Source organism: Epinephelus moara, chromosome 4 (genome assembly GCF_006386435.1).
Source record: "Epinephelus moara isolate mb chromosome 4, YSFRI_EMoa_1.0, whole genome shotgun sequence".
NCBI lineage: Eukaryota > Metazoa > Chordata > Actinopteri > Perciformes > Serranidae > Epinephelus > Epinephelus moara.
Window position 1 is genome coordinate 39,724,984 of NC_065509.1, and position 17,212 is coordinate 39,742,195.

The 17,212-nt window shown below is 41.4% G+C and overlaps 3 protein-coding genes across 3 annotated transcripts in view; 1 reads left to right on the top strand and 2 right to left on the bottom strand.

Annotated features, from left to right (window-relative positions):
* LOC126389523 (thiosulfate sulfurtransferase/rhodanese-like domain-containing protein 2) overlaps positions 1–1,149 on the bottom strand; it is a 6,132-nt gene extending 4,983 nt beyond the window's left edge. The window contains exon 1 of the mRNA XM_050043268.1: positions 798–1,149. Coding sequence (XP_049899225.1) covers positions 798–929 — 132 coding nt within the window. The 5' untranslated portion in view covers positions 930–1,149. The remainder of the gene's footprint in view (positions 1–797) is intronic.
* Positions 1,150–1,216: 67 nt separating this feature from the next.
* LOC126389520 (nuclear cap-binding protein subunit 1) lies at positions 1,217–13,249 on the top strand. Its single transcript, XM_050043266.1, has 23 exons — positions 1,217–1,394; positions 3,539–3,627; positions 3,735–3,835; positions 3,924–4,080; positions 4,174–4,281; positions 4,633–4,754; positions 4,883–4,952; positions 5,352–5,567; positions 5,773–5,870; positions 5,958–6,021; positions 6,108–6,218; positions 6,303–6,367; positions 6,457–6,519; positions 6,622–6,696; positions 6,819–6,922; positions 7,495–7,617; positions 7,740–7,842; positions 9,048–9,141; positions 9,236–9,339; positions 9,490–9,607; positions 9,720–9,860; positions 12,425–12,538; positions 12,631–13,249. Exons 1-23 carry the CDS (start codon positions 1,358–1,360, stop codon positions 12,742–12,744), a joined length of 2,391 nt encoding a protein of 796 aa, XP_049899223.1. The 5' UTR covers positions 1,217–1,357; the 3' UTR covers positions 12,745–13,249.
* slc49a3 (solute carrier family 49 member 3) overlaps positions 12,881–17,212 on the bottom strand; it is a 28,837-nt gene continuing 24,505 nt past the window's right edge. The window contains exon 10 of the mRNA XM_050043267.1: positions 12,881–16,571. Coding sequence (XP_049899224.1) covers positions 16,399–16,571 — 173 coding nt within the window. The 3' untranslated portion in view covers positions 12,881–16,398. The remainder of the gene's footprint in view (positions 16,572–17,212) is intronic.

The following is a 17,212-nucleotide window of genomic DNA, read 5'->3' on the forward strand; positions in this document are numbered from 1 at the left end:
GAGAGAGAGAGAGAGAGAGAGAGAGAGAGAGAGAGAGAGAGAGAGAGATAGATAGATAGATAGATTTTTTTTTTTAACATTTTGTTTTTATTTATCATTGTCGTAGGCCTAAAGCAATCCTTACATTCTCCAAATGCAAAATATGTTGCCTATGCACTGCATTTTCAAAAAAAAGTATTAACATTTCTTCAACTAAAATGTGCATCATACGTCTACGGCACCTTTTCCTCTAAGTTTTTAATTTGACTAGTCTTCTTCCCCTCCCGATATAGGCTAGCAATGGGTTCCAAATCCATAAAAGTAAAAGTATCAGAGGAAAATACAGAATTTAATAGTGCATGGACAGATTTGTTTGCTTTCACAACCAATTCTGCAATGTTAAACTACCAAATAATCAGAAACAACCCACTGCAGAGGAGCCATCTTGCGGTTAAACATATTTTTGAATGCTCATGTAGACCTATTTTTAATGTCGATGATTTAGATTTAGACTTTATACAGTGTTACATTAAGGCTCAAATATGTTTTGTGGCTCCAGGCAGATTTTTTTAAATAATTTTTGGACAAAAATGGCTCTTCTGATAGATAAGGTTGCTGACCCCCTAACCACACTAATGCCACCATATATATTAAGGCATGTAAAAATACATGCCGCCAAAACCTACTGTTGATATATCGGCCCAGCTGATATATCGGTCTAGCTCGATTTTAAAATGGCTATTTGTACAATTTATCTATATTTAAGGCATGTTTTAGAGACTTAGATGTTATTTTGACAGACACTGGTGGTTTCTTACCTTCCTCCTGCAGAGGCTGTAGCACCTTCTTTGTGAGGCAGACAGTTGTTTTTCCTGTTTCAGTCCATTACACGTCGAAGCATCAACTTCCCAGTCTATGAACTCTGAGCAAACTGTTTCATCCGCTGCCATGTTTTTACAAAGATCTTTTAAAATACTAAAGTAGTTAGCTAGGAAACAGTCTTTAGCTAAGTTAGTAGAAGCTACTTCCGCTTTGTAGTCTGAACATGTAGGAGTAATAAATCGCCGGGACAGTCGATGCTGACCTAATATTATCAGACATTAAATATAAAGTCTTAAACATGACAATATATTCATTTTATATATCCAACTGCCAACAAACGTGTAGCAGGAAACCAGGCAGGGAATACCGGACAAGAAAGGACGGCGCACCTTCCGGTTAACCCGGATGGGCCTCACTTGAATCAGACCGCTATCACTTTTCTGCACTAGCGGCCAGGCTGAATGATCTAGAAGCTTGTTTAGCCGACTTATTATTTTGTTTCATATTCACTTTCTCGGCTAATTACCTCGCGTTTACAGCGAAGCGGAGTGACAAGATGTCCAGGAGACGACACAGCGACGGAGAGAGTGACGGTTAGTGGACGTTACATGTGAATTGCAGCTAATTGAGACGTTAGGCTAACGAGCGGTGGCTGATAATGTTAAATCTTTTGCATGGTGCGCTCACGCTCATGCTGATTGATGATTTTTTACCCACGAGGCCAGGTTTTGGTCGTGTCGACGTGAGCTAAAGAAATGGAAAGCATTTGGTCATATTTGGTTTCTCGGTCGCGGCTTAAATGCGGGAAGATTGAACAAACTGTTCTAGTAACGGTACCGGAGGATTTAACCGGTACGCGCTAAACTTTAGCATCTGAGCTAACTGCTGTTACCCAGTATGGTTGATTAATATGGGGGCGGCAACTGAGTGTTGTAAATAATTTCAAAAATACCTCAGTGAAAGTAGTTTTTATAAAATGCACTGATGCTATTTTTGAGTCCTCCGTAAGGGTATCTGTGACGCACTGATGTAGGGCTGATTAAAACTGTTACTCCTTGATTAGCAGAAGGACAATCCATCCCAAAACAGATGTTCTTGTTGTCATTTAATTAAACAGTCGTTACTCAAACTCAGTAAACAAATAGAGCAATAACAGAAGAGCCAAGGGTGTATCACACCACATAGAAATATTATAAAGCTCAACAGCCTTTTTGTTAGTTGAAGTAGAAAGTAGTTTCACACATTGCTCATTGCTCTTGATTGTAAAACTTACTTTTTTGAATTAAAAGTAATGCAAAATCATTATCACTCTAAGTAGGGATGCATGATATTGGACTTTCATGTCATATATGCCAGCATGTAACAAGTCATTTGACCCATACCAATATCAATATATCCACTTTTTTTGCTACCTAATTTTGGTGATCATCAAGTCTCTTCTGTAGTGGAATTATCATATCATGTATGCACATATCCTGATGGTCCACCAGCAGATGGAGACATGAAATACAAGACTTTTCAATGTCTGTAATATTCATTCATTGTACAAAATAAGAAAAGGCCTCTACTGGCCAATATCGATGATGTGCTGATACTATCATGCATCCCTACTTATAAATAATAAATATTTGTCTTTTCTTGGGTTTTTGAAGAAATCAAATGCCACATTTTCCCATAATACTGTAAAGGCTTTGAAGATTCGATCAATGGTCCTGCCAGAAGTTTTGGTATGAGAATGATGCCAAAATATTTGTAAAGCTATTTCTGAATATTCATAACAGAAAGAACAATTTGTCTTTGTGTCTTTTTTTTTTTTTTTAATTTCTACATGTAGTGATTGTCAGGGAAAGGATTATTAGATAATTTCAGCACCTTCTCTGTGAGGAAGCATCCAGACCATCTTCCAACATATATCATGTACAAACCCACTTCAGCATGCTTTGACATATGGAATAGAGACAACATCAAATAGGGCACGTATGGCTTTGTTACTATTTTGGGGATGTCATGAGAAACAATTTTTCCTACAGGAGAGTCAGCTGGGTTGGAAAGAAACGTATCTCAAAAGATCAGAGTCCAGTAACTCTTAAATAATGTCCATGGATTGCTAAAATGCATCACACACACACACACACATACACACACGCTGTAAATGACAAAAATGACCCCAGTAAAATCATCTTGACTGCTGCCAAAGTGTCCCATGAATTGTTTCACTTTTCACTGTCTGTGCAGCTTCTCAAGAACATGTACTGAAGTGGCATTGTCACCACACTGATTCTCTCTGCTATTCAGTTCAAAGAGTTGGTACCCATTTAAGCTATTTCGCAGCACACTTTCAGAAATTTGACGACTCGCAAGAGACAGATGAAAAAACAAACAAACAGTAGTCTAACTGATGCGATAAATGCAGAGACGCTCAGATTTTTGTACCTTTTATTGATCAAGCTCCAAAAAGACTTAATCACACATTTCCCCAAACTTAACATCATCTTCTTGTACATAATATTGAGTTAATAGGTAATCCCCATGACAATGTTTTTAAGTCTTTCTTAAGCTCTTCATGTATATGTTTGTTAAAGTGCCCCTATACAGAGAGCCTATTTATAAATGACAAAGTGTTAATTCTGTCTTAGGGTGGATTTTCCCATCATGGCTGCCCCTGAGTTATTCTCTCAGCTTTTGTTTCCCACTCTGCTCAGTCTGTGATTATTTTGTTTCCCCATTACCCTTCCAGGAGGTCAGGCACATAAAAGGAGGAGAACGTCGGAGCCAATTGAAATCGAAGACCGGCTGGAGTCACTGATATGTCGAGTGGGGGAGAAGGTAACAAGTCTAACACCCTCTGTGTTCCGGTCTGTCTCACTCCGAGCCAAATCATTGAAGCCATTGAATGTAACACACTAAATTCTCTATTTTGTTTTTCTTTACAGAGTACATCATCTCTGGAGAGCAACCTGGAGGGCCTCGCGGGCGTGTTGGAGGCTGACCTTCCAAACTACAAAAACAAAATCCTGCGCATTTTATGTGCAGTGTAAGTTCATACCAGTTCTCACCCTCTGACTGCTGAAATCAGCAGTGTTTGCGTGGTCGTTTTTCACTGAGTTGTCTTTTGTTGACAGCGCTCGCCTCCTACCTGAGAAGCTGACTGTGTACACGACTTTAGTCGGCCTCTTGAACGCCAGGAACTACAACTTTGGGGGCGAGTTTGTGGAGGCCATGATCAGACAACTCAAGGAGACACTGAAAAACAACTTGTACAATGAAGCCGTTTATTTGGTAAGCTGAGTTTTTATCATAAGCACCTAAAATGATGCTTAGACTTTTTTTTTTTAAATTATTAATTAATTAATGACATCATGTCTTTTTCAGGTGCGTTTTCTGTCTGATTTGGTCAACTGCCATGTGATCGCTGCTCCTTCTATGGTGGCCATGTTCGAAAACTTTGTCAGTGTTACTCAGGAGGAAGATGTACCACAGGTGGGTAGAAGGTTGAGGTGATTATGCTAGTTTGTTGACCACACTTAAGTTCATCAATTCCTTTATTACTTAACTTATTAATTGTAAATTCGATCATGGCAGCAGTGAAGGATTGAGGTGAGCTGGAGGTTAAAGAGAGTAAAATTATGAATATAAACATATAAAGTGCAACTACAACTTATATACTGAAATATTTTGAGGCTATTTTCATCACACATATTTTTACTCCTCCTAAATGTTCACTACAGAGTTACAAATTAACAGTTAAACTCCGTATATTTAGAGGTGGGGGTTTAGAGTGGGGTTGAAATGAGGTGTATGTGATTTAAGTGGTCTTGTTTGCGTCCTCAGGTTCGGTCGGACTGGTTTGTGTATGTGGTGCTGTCCTGTCTGCCCTGGGTCGGTAAGGAGCTTTACGAAAAGAAGGACGTTGAGATGGACCGACTTCTCAGCCAGATCGAAGGCTACCTCAAGTACGATGTCTGCCATGTTTTCTCGCTCATTCTTCTTAGTTATTTGACTTTTATTTTTTGTTGTCCCATTTCAACTTATTCTTGCATCAGTCAGCTCGTCCTTAAAGTCACACTTCTGTCATTTCCAGGGGGCGAGTGAAGACGCACGTTCCCATGCTGCAGGTGTGGACAGCGGAGAAGCCCCACCCACAAGAGGAGGTGAGAGACGGATGATAGAACTACATTTCCCTTTTTATAGTTTAGAAAATAACTACTGTGGATCACATTCCCATGATGCTGTTGAAGAGCAGTTCTCAGATCATATCAGTGTCAGTGATTGTCTCTTCAAGCTCGAAGAATCGGTGGAAGAGATTTTTGCCCACATAGAATATACAGCCATCTTAGTGAGATGCTGTCTGTGTTTCTCTCTTCTAACCAACCTTATATCCTGTTAGTACCAACTAACGATTATTTTCTTTGTGGATTCATTTGCCCAGTACTTTCTAAATTAATCATAAATCATCATGCATCGTAAAATGTATTATTAATATTATTATTATTATTATACCGGGCTATAGGTTGCAGTTAAGATTTCTCCTCCTCTTCTCTTTCCCTCAGTACCTGGACTGCCTCTGGGCCCAGATTCAGAAGCTAAAGAAAGACCGCTGGCAGGAGCGTCACATCCTTCGTCCGTACATCGCCTTCGACAGCGTGCTGTGTGAGGCCCTGCAACACAACCTGCCCCCCTTCACCCCGCCAGGCCACATGCCCGACGCCCAGTACCCCATGCCACGGGTCGTCTTCCGCATGTTCGACTACACCGATGCCCCAGAGGTACACTACACAATGTGTTTCTGTTTGCCCTCTGGTGTTGTAGACATTAATGGATTTTATGGACTCATTGTAACCTGTTAACTCTGAGCTGACAGCGGAGACAGACTGGTCAACATCACTGTTATTTCGTAATTCTTTAAAAAGGATGTGAACTTAGTGGGACGCCTTTGAGTCTACAGTCTAACTCTGTCCTCTTGATCCTCAGGGTCCCGTTATGCCTGGCAGCCATTCTGTGGAGAGATTTGTCATAGAAGAAAACCTGCACTGTATCATCAAGACTCACTGGAGAGAGAGGAAAACATGGTGGGTAACACGCTTCAGCACTTTTCTGTCTGTCTGAATCGGCACGTTGAACACAGACTGAAATGTCCTCTGTTTTTTACCCTTTAGCGCTGCCCAGTTGCTCAGCTATCCAGGGAAAAATAAGATCCCACTCAACTATCACATCGTGGAGGTAAACTCACTGTCTTTTGACAAACACACTGAGAAATGAGAGAAGAATTAAAGGCTGATTTAAAATATTGATTTTGTTTTTTCCAGGTGATCTTTGGAGAACTCTTCCAGCTGCCCTGTCCGCCTCACATCGACGTCATGTACACCACACTGCTCATCGAACTCTGCAAACTGCAGCCGGGATCGTTGCCACAAGTCGTATCCTTGATTGTTTTTGTCTCTGCAGTTTAAATTAATGTCGTCTCCACTTTAGAGAGACTTTTCCTTAACGCTGCCTGTTAGTTGGCCCAAGCCACAGAGATGCTGTACATGAGACTGGACACCATGAACACCACCTGCATAGACAGGTAATCAAACCGCTCATGACGAGAGAAAAACACAACTGTCATACTTCCTGTCTGATTTAGAACTCATCCATTTCTTTTTTTATTTCCAGACTAATCAACTGGTTTTCTCATCATTTGAGCAACTTCCAGTTTAGATGGAGCTGGGATGACTGGTGAGTGATTCTGTGACGGACACAGTGAGCTTTTCACAGCAGATATTTATTGTTTTAAATTAGAAACGGACGTCACAGGTGACAGTTTTGTCCTCTCTGAAGGTCTGACTGCTTGACCGTGGATCTAGAGAAGCCCAAGCCAAAGTTTGTCAAAGAGGTTCTGGAGAAGTGCATGAGGTATGAACGCATTAGTCACATTTGTTTCCGTAAGTTTAAATGCCTTAAATGTAAAATGTTCTTCCTTTTCACTAAGCTGAAGTTAATTTACTCATCTTTATTGTCTGTTCTCATCTCGGCAGACTCTCATACCATCAGCGGATAGTGGACATCGTCCCTGCGACCTTCTCAGCGCTGATCCCAGCCGAACCCATCTTTTCGTACAAATACGAAGATGAGAGCGCCTGTAAGAACACTTATGTTTTTTTGTTGACTTTTAAATCTGTCTGCAAAGTCACGGCACGATTTTATGACTCCACAATCACCTGATTTGATGTAGTGACTGTCAGAACAAGCAAAAATGTTGTGTAGTGTGAACCAATGAGACATTATAATGAGAAACTTAGTCAGTATCTCAAAACAATGACTTGGTATCTCAAAGTAATCAGAAACTTTGTCTTCTTTAATGACTCAGCATATTGAGAAACTCCCAAAATAATGACTTAATATTTAAAAAATAATGAGAAAGGGTGTCAAAATAATGAGTTGGTTTTTCATTACATTGACTTACAGGATCTTTATATATATTATTCATTACAAGGGGAAGTTCCCATCATATTTTCTTTTTCTGGCAGAATGAGCTTCAATAATGATCTGCTGAACCCTCAACTGAACTGAATTTTCATGTCACGAACACAGTTTGACTGAAATATTTATTTATGTTCCTCTGTCAGCCTCGTCCAGTTCCACAGATCTATTTTTAACTGTCATACAAGTTAAGACATGAATCCCTAACAACATGTCTCTCTTGTCTCACAGCTTCGTTACCTGGTTACGCAGCAACCATCACTGTCGGAAACGCCATCAAGAACCGAGCGTCCAACGAAGAGATCTTGACCATCCTCAAAGAAGTGCCCAACCCCAACCAAGAAGATGATGATGGTGAGTTTCTTTTATTTAGCGTCATTTTTTTTTCTTAATTTTAGGAAGTTTTATGTTTCTTCTGTGCACTCTGCAGCAGCACGTCTTGGAGAAAGTCTTTACATTCTCTTCTCTTCTTCCAGACGAGGGCGAGAGCTTCAACCCTCTGAAGATCGACGTATTCCTGCAGACGCTGCTCCACCTGGCAGCCAAATCCTTCAGCCACTCCTTCAGTGCTCTCGGCAAGTAAGTTCACCCGCAATGAAAACTGACCACATCTTACTTTCTGTTCTTTTTAGTCAGTTTTCAAATTTGTCTCTCTCACACAACAAACTAAAAGACACTAGATAAAATAAAATTAATAAATCAAATGAAAACTGTTGAAAATATCGAAATAAATTCTGATAAAAACGTGAATTTACTGGGTGTTTTTCAAAACCTGTGATGCTGGGGTGCCCCATGTACAAAGGCTGTGTCCTTGCCACAGTGGACGTAGGTTCAATACCAACTCATGGCCCTTTGCTGCATGTCATCCCCACTTTCTCTCTCTGTTTCATTCTATATCTGTCCTATCAAGTAAAGGCAAAAAAGACCCCCAAAAAATATCTTAAAAAACACCCTGCATACCCAAAGATGTTTTAAGTTCCCCAACAGGATTCAGCAGTTCACATAAGCTGTATAAAAGAAGTGGACGTAGCCACCGTGTCGTCACACATTGGTTTGTGGACTCCCATTTTAAGGGTTCGAGTTTGACATTTTGGCCGTCACTATCCTGGTTTTCGGCGCCAGAAGTGACCATATTTGGATGAGAGGGTGGAGCTGTGGAGGAAACGCATTGCTACACCTCGAGCCTGATAGACAGGTTATTGTGGTAGCTACTTGTCGTAGCCACATCCTAAAGCACTCCCTCCTTTATTGTCTATTTTACTCTAAATGGGACTATAATTTACAAAGTGAACATCATGCTGTACTGAAGAAGACTTGAAACTAGTGATTGAGACCATGAACTTTACTGAGGAAATAAATTAAGTGAGAAGTTGGGTCATTTTCTCAGAAACTTTTATACAGTCAAACGTCTTTTTGCAACCAGTGGAGTCGCTCCCTGCTGGCCATTAGAAAGAATGCAGGTTTCAGACACTTCCACATCAGCTTTACTTTTCTGACCAGGAGGCTGCTTCCTTTTCATTTATACAGTCTGTGGCAGTGGTTCCCAGCTGGTCCAGGCACGGGGGCCAGATTTCTCCTTAGTCGTTAGTGCAAGGTCCACACAGTTTGATACATTCAGTGTCATACTTGAGTTTGTTCATGACACATTCGCTTGTCATCTGCGGTCCATTCAGAATGGACCCACGATCCACCAGTTGGGAATCACTGGTCTATGGTATAGCCACCATTAAGTTTTGTATTAAATGAATCTGTCCTGCGGCCTCACCTGCATCTGATTCCTCCAGGTTCCATGAAATCTTGAAGGCCCTGACAGACACCGATGAAGGGAAACTTCACATCCTCAAGGTGGTTTATGAAGTGTGGAGGAATCACCCGCAGGTACAAACAATACAGAATGAACAAATTGAACAGGAAGACGTTTAACCCTAAAAAAAGTTGACAGTTTGTAGCGTGTGTTTTTGCTGCGTTACAGATGATCGTAGTGTTGGTGGACAAAATGATTCGGACGCAGATCGTGGACTGCGCTGCTGTGGCCAACTGGCTCTTCTCTCAGGACATGGCTCATGAGTTCACCAGGTGGGACACATTAAACACAGGGAGGCGCTCCACATGAGGAGATGATGTTTCTCCCAGTGTGAAGGTTTTATCATGTTCACTCTTTCCACTCAGTCAGGACGTAAAAACTGAGCCTCTGTTATCTACATTATTTATCTTATCATCATGCAGACTTTTCGTTTGGGAGATTCTGCACTCGACCATCCGAAAGATGAACAAACACGTGCAGAAGATCCAGCAGGAGCTGGAGGAGGCCAAGGACAAACTGGAGAAACAGCAGCATAAGAGGGTAACTTAATAACTTTATCCGTCACGTCTTATATCAGTAATAGATGTGAATGTTAAATGACCTGAGTTGGTCAAAGTAGGAGAGGTTAATGTTTGTGTGTGTTCACCAACAGAGGGACAGCGGGGACGACGAGGACATGGACAAGAACAGCGAGGATGAGGAGGGTCAGTTAGAGGAGCAGATCGAGAGGCTACAGGAGAAGGTGGAGTCGGCTCAGAGCGAACAGAAGAACCTCTTCCTCGTCATCTTCCAGGTACTGAAGGCTGTCGGGGAACTCCAAACTTAGACACAAGGATTTTACAAGTTTTCAGCGCAGCTTCAGAGCAGTCGAGCAAATGATGTTACCGAAGTGCTTTTGAACAAGGTGACGTCAGTTCATCCAGTGAATGCTGTGGTCTTTCTGATTAGATCCCATGTGTGAATATTTGGAACAGCAACGAAGAGCAGACAGAAACGCACATGATTTTGCATTTTATTTTTTCAGATTTTCTAGAATTTCAATAGAAATTAGATCTTTGAAGGGAGATGCACGAACCCTGCCTTACAAACAATTCTGTGGCGCCAGATAGTCAGGTTGTAAAATACTGCCTTTGCTTCAGTCACCTGGAAGAACGCATGGCTCAGGAGTTTGGGTCCAGAGCTGCAAAAATCAAACCAACATCTTCCTTTTATACAAATGAGCATTTTCAAGCATTTGTTGTATATTTACTTAAGTCTTCAGGTCCTTCCAGCTGCTGCCTGATGAAATCCATAACGTCCTCGAGGTCAGCATAATATTTGTTTGAGCCTGTGAGTTTGTAGCAGCTGAATTAAGTGTCTTTACTGAAGGACTGAAGTATGTCACTGTAGTTCATTCCTAGATTAAAATAAATTCCAACATGTCGATGTTTGCAAATGGCTAAAGCTACTGATAATACACCTGCCAGTTAATCAACAAGAATGGTTTAGGAAACGGAGATGACGAACAATTTTCTTGTTGTTATGCAAAATTACTTATACAACAGTTAGTTCCGGTCCTGCAATCTGATTGGTCGAGAGACAGTAAAACCGTGACGATATTGGAGTACAACATCACGGTTATTTCACTGTGTACGTATCACTCCGCCTCACAGCTGATTGCAATCAACAATCAAATCAAAACTGGCGGTTAGTGTCAGTTAGGTCAGCAGTTGCGTTGTAGGCTAATTAATTCATCCACTGTCAAACAGCCAAAAATATGGATTTATTTCCTAAAATAAGTTTTGAATTGAACTATGAATGGTCATCAGAGGAAGATGAGGGAGAGGAGAAGCTGAATCCATCTGAGCACACATCCAGGTTTGTCATTAGTCTGAGTGGGCGGAAGTTCGCTGCATAGATCAGCCTCTCATTGGGCGGAACGAGCCACCCGCTGAAGTCCCGCCCTACCACCTCCGGTTGTGTAGCAGTTTTCAACCGTTTAACACATCCTTTACTAACTTTTGTGGTGTTTGCCATTTTTCTGCCATGGTTCGCGTCCTGTAGGCGATATTTTTGTGGGTGTGTTACACCAAAACCTGTTTCCCCCCGGCAATATTTTTGCAAGCGCACCGTTGCTGTGGCACCGCCCAGAACGATTGTGATTGGTTGAAAGAAATACAAGCAGCCGGGGCGTTTTTTTCTCCAATCTTAAAGAGAGAGTCGGCCCAGCCAGACCTTTCTTTTCTTGAGAAAGGTCTGGTGAGCGAGACTAGTGTTTCATCAGCGGAGCTCAATGACTTGGAGAAAAGCAACATACTGTCAGATCAGAAGGCAGAGTCGGCTGTGCCTGTGAGGCCACAGTCCACCATGCAGTCACCAGAGACTTATTTCACCGGCTGCACAATTAATGGAAACGTGCAGATAAATGTGTATAAAGAGTAAGTGCCTGGTGCACCATGTCTGCGTTACATAGCAACGGTGACAGCGGAGTCCTGAGGGAACTATTTTGTGTTGGCGGAAGACAAATAAAATGCTTAAATTATCTATTTTGTCCTCGTTTTCCAACATTTCTTAATCAGCCTTGCTTATTTAACTGTTGAACTGTTGTATAGAAGCAATATCACACTCGAGCTCGTGATGTTGTACTGTGATATCGTCACGGCTGTGATTGTCTTTGGCATTCGGTCTGCGGCCTCGTGCCTATGACCGAATCACAGCTGTGACGATATACGAGAATAACATCACTCCCTCTTGTGTAATATTGCTTAATTAATTCTCCCCAATGAAAGACTTCATGAGACTGTTTTTTTACACATCGTGCTTTTTCACGTGGCCACAGAAAAGGATGTTGTTTCTGTGCATTATTTAATTCATGGCCACGCATTTCTTTTTCCCACAAATGTCACCAGGTGGAGTCCCTAATATTCTGACTACAGAGGAGAGGAAAATTATCTGAGTCTAACTTTATAATTTAGGCTCATAAGATGGAAACGTTAATGTCGCGTTCACATCAAACACGATCTGAATATTTGCGTTGCGTTATTCGCGCAAGTTTGAATGTTAGAATATTTTGTGTTGACTCAAGTCGTACCCATTTAAAAATCGCTGAATGGATGAATGAACTCCCACTGGTATGTCATACGTCACCGGAGGATCTCAAGGATGACTCTCGCAGCGGGAATTGGTCGCTTAATGTTCAGATTTTTTAACTCACATATAAGCGTATTACTTGAAATTGCGCTCTCTCTTTATTTGTGCCGCTTAATTCATGTGTTCCTTGAACGCTGGAGGGAATTCACATCTAATCGTGTCTATACATTGACCTAACTTGAAATTCACTTGTGCAAATCGTTGTATTTATGTTTTTCTGTCCGGCAGCGTTTCATCATGTTGTTGACGGAGCATCTGGTTCGCTGTGAGACGGGCAGTGTGGACATCAGCACGCCCTGGTACAAGAACTGTATCGAGCGGCTGCAGCAGATCTTTCTCATGGTACAACATTAACACAATCTCACACACTCCAGTCTGCAGTAACACACTGTGTGTATTCTCTCAATGATGTAATGTGTCTCCTCCTTGTGCAGCACCATGTGACCATCCAGCAGTACATGGGAACCTTGGAGAACCTGCTGTTCACCGCAGAGCTCGACCACCACATCCTGGCCGTGTACCAGCAGTTCTGCGCCCTCCAGCTCTGAGACACACACACCAACACACACGTCGATGGATGAATTGTGGACTTGTGTTCACACCGTACCTACACATTAGAAACTACCAGCTCTTGCATCAAGAATCTCCTCATCACAGTTTCGTTTTTTTTAAAATTGAGTTTTGTGTTTGGTGCCATTCGACTCGTTAGTTTGTGCGACCACGACTGAGGACGTCTTTTGAAGTAGGAAGTCTGATAAATCCTCCGTCATTAATTTGCTGTAGTGTTTCCTTTTTTTGTTTTTTTTGTTTTTTTGCTCGGGTTTTAGTTTTTATTTTTACATCCTGCTCGTATTCTTATGAATGGGTCTTTTTAAACCTGTCTGAACTGTCTGTGGAGAGCTGCAGGAACGATCACAGGAGAGGAGGAAGAGGAGGAAGAGGAGGAGGCTTCAGGTCGGCTCTGATTGATTATGAATCTAGAGAGCGCTCTACTTTTTTATATTTGTTTTATGTGGAATTGGGAAATAATTAAAACTCTCCAGAGTCTTTATCCGCCTGCTCGTCTGTGTCACTTTCTTCAACTCAGACATCTTCCTCTCTGATCAGTACTCAGAGGAACAGAGACAATCAGAGAGACACAAGGGTGGTACTTTGCTGTGCAGTAGTTCATGGATAAACATGAAGTCACATCACTCATGAACTGAAGCCATTAAAGCATTAAAGGTCCAGTGTTTAGGATGTAATGGCATCTAGCTGTGAGGTTGCAGAACTGTGTGCCAAGCGTGTAGAACTACAGAGACCGACCCAAAAACACAAATGGCCCTATCAGTGTTTGAGCTGTCTATTCTCAGCTACCATGATGGACTCTGTAAGAGCGGACGTGTTCTGTATGTAGATATAAACGTCTCATTCTTAAGCCAAGTTGACAGTGTAAATGTTTTAAAGAACGTCCCATGACAAGAGGTGACATTTTATTGACATTTTAAGGCATTAAAACAGAGAAACTCATTATTGCAGTCTTGGCCTTTACAAACAGTGCAGTGAGAGGAAACAAGTGCTTGTGTTCACATGTTTCGTTCACATGATTACATCTGAACACACAGGAGGTGAAGTCACACACGTCCTCCTGTTATCTAAATCTTTAACACATTACCTCTTTGGAAAATACAAAACATCGTATTATTGGTCTTTACTAGTGGAAGACGTTACAAAAAGACATTCAGTACAAAGTTAAACATGTCATCTGTCAGAATCAGGGTTCAATTTGCTCCCTTAATTGCACAAAACCCAAAACCGTCTAGAAAACAAACTGTTTTACGTCTGCAGTCCTGAAGATGGAAGCTTTTTTTATTTTAAACACAATTTAAAGTGGTTAATAAGTGGTTAAAAGCTGTTTCTTGGGGGTATCACAACACTGACAGACACTTCAGTGAACACAGTGATATCCTGTTTGGTTTATCCGCTCACTGACACGTTTGTTCAACAGGAAACAGTCTGGTTTCACTTTACTCAGGTCTGAAATCCATACATTTAGTTTTATAAATAACCTGCAGAAAACTCTGATTTTATTCAGTGTCAGTGAAGCTCTTCCAGTGGTTTAATAGTGTCAGATCAGATGTGTCGATGATGATGCGTTCGTTGAGTTATTCTGAGCAGCTCTGTTCTGAGTCTGACGGCAGAAAATGTTTAGGAACATCAGCAGTAAACTGAAATCAGGTTTTTGTCGTCGGTCCCTGAGAGTCGAACAGAGTCCGCAGTTTGTCTCTGCACGGCGGCAGAAAATAGACGAGAACGCTGAGTTGCAACAAAACAGAAGTCTGTGTGATGAGGAAACATCAGGGATGAACCCTCAGTGACAGTTTGTGAGAATATACAGGTACAAATTTTTCCTGTAACAGAAACTGTGCCTTGTTCCAGAGCAGGTTCAGTCATGAGCTGCATCTTGTTTTGGGTTTGTCTTTATTTTCTCATTCAGAGCGAGACTTTGTTAAGAATGATCTTGTCCAGCTGATGAAGGAATCATGTCTCCCAGGAAGTAGATCACTGCCACTTGTTATAGCCCTGTCCTAAAGTAAATTATTTTTGGTGTATGATTTATGCTCCTTTTCTGGCTTCTACATTCAACAGCTACAGATATTAAAACAAAATTATTTGGTTAACTGAGTGTAGCTGCTAGAAAGGAAAGAAATGGCTTCATGTAAACAGAATATTCTGTTTTGATATTCCGAGTTAGACCTTTCTGCGAATTCAACATGTTACGATTAAGAAACACCAGATATGTAAGTATTATTCAGGTTTTAGGAGCACGATTAGACATGTGTGCGGCACATATGTTTCAGTTAAAGTTTTTACATGCTCTTTGCTGGGCCGTGGTAGAGATGCATACCTAAAAGAAAATGCCACATTTAAGCTCACAAGGAAAAACACACCGACTTTTAAACATCACAAAGACTTAGATATTGACAGATTTTTGGATGTGCTGAAATATGGCATCACCGAGCTTTTCAAGAAGGTGGCTGCAGGAATGACAGAGTGAGACTGTGTTCACATGGTCCAACATTAAGAAACGTTTCCATTACATATCTTTGACGTGATATATGGCTTCTTGGATCAGTGGCTCCCAACTGGTGGGTCGTGGTCCATTCTGGATGGACCGCAAGTGACTCGGGAATGGGTTAAGTTTGTAAAAAACACTTTATTTTGAAGTCCAGTGACTTTCTGGCACTGTACTTTTATTCTGAAGTGCTGTTTCCTGCTGCAGAGTGAGTGACTAACAGACAGCTACTAACAGAGACAGCAAACTAGCTCGACGACATGGCCAAACGCAAGACTGAGGAGAAATCTGGACCCTGTGGCTGGACCAGTTGGGAACCAGTGTGTTGCTGAATATCAGTGGGATATTCACTCGAATTAGCCATGTAAACAGCTGCGTAGGAATATTGTCTTTTACAGAATAAGGGCAAAAAACAGAATATTTTTTGTATGTTAGCAAAGTCATTTTTGAAATCTTTATCAGAAAAATATCACCTCCTCCATGAGGCTACAGGATGTTACACTTGGGGAAAATTGGGAGACGTGGAAATGTGTATTTCCCTGAAACACCCTGCTTGTGTTTGCCTTCTTATTATCTTTTAATTACTAAGTTCATCTGAAATTAAAAAACACCCCATGTTCTACGCTGTTAACTGATCCCATGTAAAGGTGTTGATGTTTTAGCTCATCTCGACACCCAGTGAGAATCCAAAAATCAGTTAAATACACATGATCAGTGGATTTATTTGACTAAGTGGCTATAAAACAATCATTTAAACTTAATTTCCTTCCTACAAAGTACAAAATACATTTTATACTTTTACACAAAAAAGTATTTTTCATTTAAGTGATGGAATGATGAAGAATATCTGCTGAGTTTACTGCTGCAGATATGCTGTTTTAATGTTCAGAGGATTTAATTCACCCGTAAGTATCAACAGAATCTGTTTTTGTAACTCAGCGTACAAAGACAAGTTTGGCCCCAGTGTCGTACCAAAGAATCAACAAGAACATGTTGATTAAAAACAAAAAACTTTCACCTCTGAATCTGAGGTGACAAAACCAAAACCAAACTACTTTCCTTCTGTGTTTTGCACCAAACAAACTGCAGGAGGCATCACTCCCATAATTCCCTCTGTCTCTCCCTCGTCATGAGTCTCTCAGCAGGTTCACGTCTCCACACTCGGAGCGTGCTCCACATGGTTGGTCGTCCAGACGTCGCACTGTTTGTTCCCGTAGGTGGCCTGCTCCTCGGCCTCCAGTCGTCTGTAGCGTGTGTGGAAGAAGATGAGGAAGCAGCAGGTGAAGAAACTGCACAGTCCCGCCATCACCAGCATCGGCACTGAGGGCGACAAACGCTCAGGTTAAAGAACAACTCCAGCTCACAGGAACTAAACAGAACAAGGTGTTTGAGAGTGAGGTTAGGGTCCAGGAGAACATGTGGTTCCTGCAGGACGACAGAGCAGCATATAAACAGAGGAATTCCTTTAGTGGGTATTGACAGGAACTGGCGAGGGGCTCTGCCATCAGTCACCCACATCAGTCACTTCCTGGCCAGTGAATGAGCTTGGAGGCTGGATTTTAATTAAATGCACGAGCAGAATTCAAACTACTCCTCTGTGTGTGTGAGAGTGTTGATGCAGAAGTGTTTTTAAATAGTGAGGCTTTAGTGAAAATGCATGTGTTTGTACAGCACTGATCATATGGCGACAGGTAAATGAGACTTAGATTGTTCTGCACGAGTTGTGTGAGACTTTTTAAAAGGATGTTTTGGGTTAGGGTTATTATGGTTATTAAAGGATAACTTCGGTATTTTTCAACCTGGGCCCTATTTCCTCATGTGTATGTGTGCGTATGATTCATAGGTACAACTCGTTTTAAAGTTGGTTCAGTATTGAGGGAGGCGGATGCAGCCGGGAGCCGCGAGGTAGATATGGGGGCAAATGCGTCCCGTATAAGTTTGCGCATTAAAAGTGCTTTTTT

Bases quoted from the DNA above. Each gene is read 5' to 3' on its own strand.
- LOC126389520 (XM_050043266.1), top strand. From the start codon at position 1,358: ATGTCCAGGAGACGACACAGCGACGGAGAGAGTGACG. The intron at 6,923-7,494 runs GTAAGAACACTT...CTTGTCTCACAG, and splicing joins ATACGAAGATGAGAGCGCCT to CTTCGTTACCTGGTTACGCA. The intron at 9,861-12,424 runs GTACTGAAGGCT...TCTGTCCGGCAG, and splicing joins TCTTCCTCGTCATCTTCCAG to CGTTTCATCATGTTGTTGAC.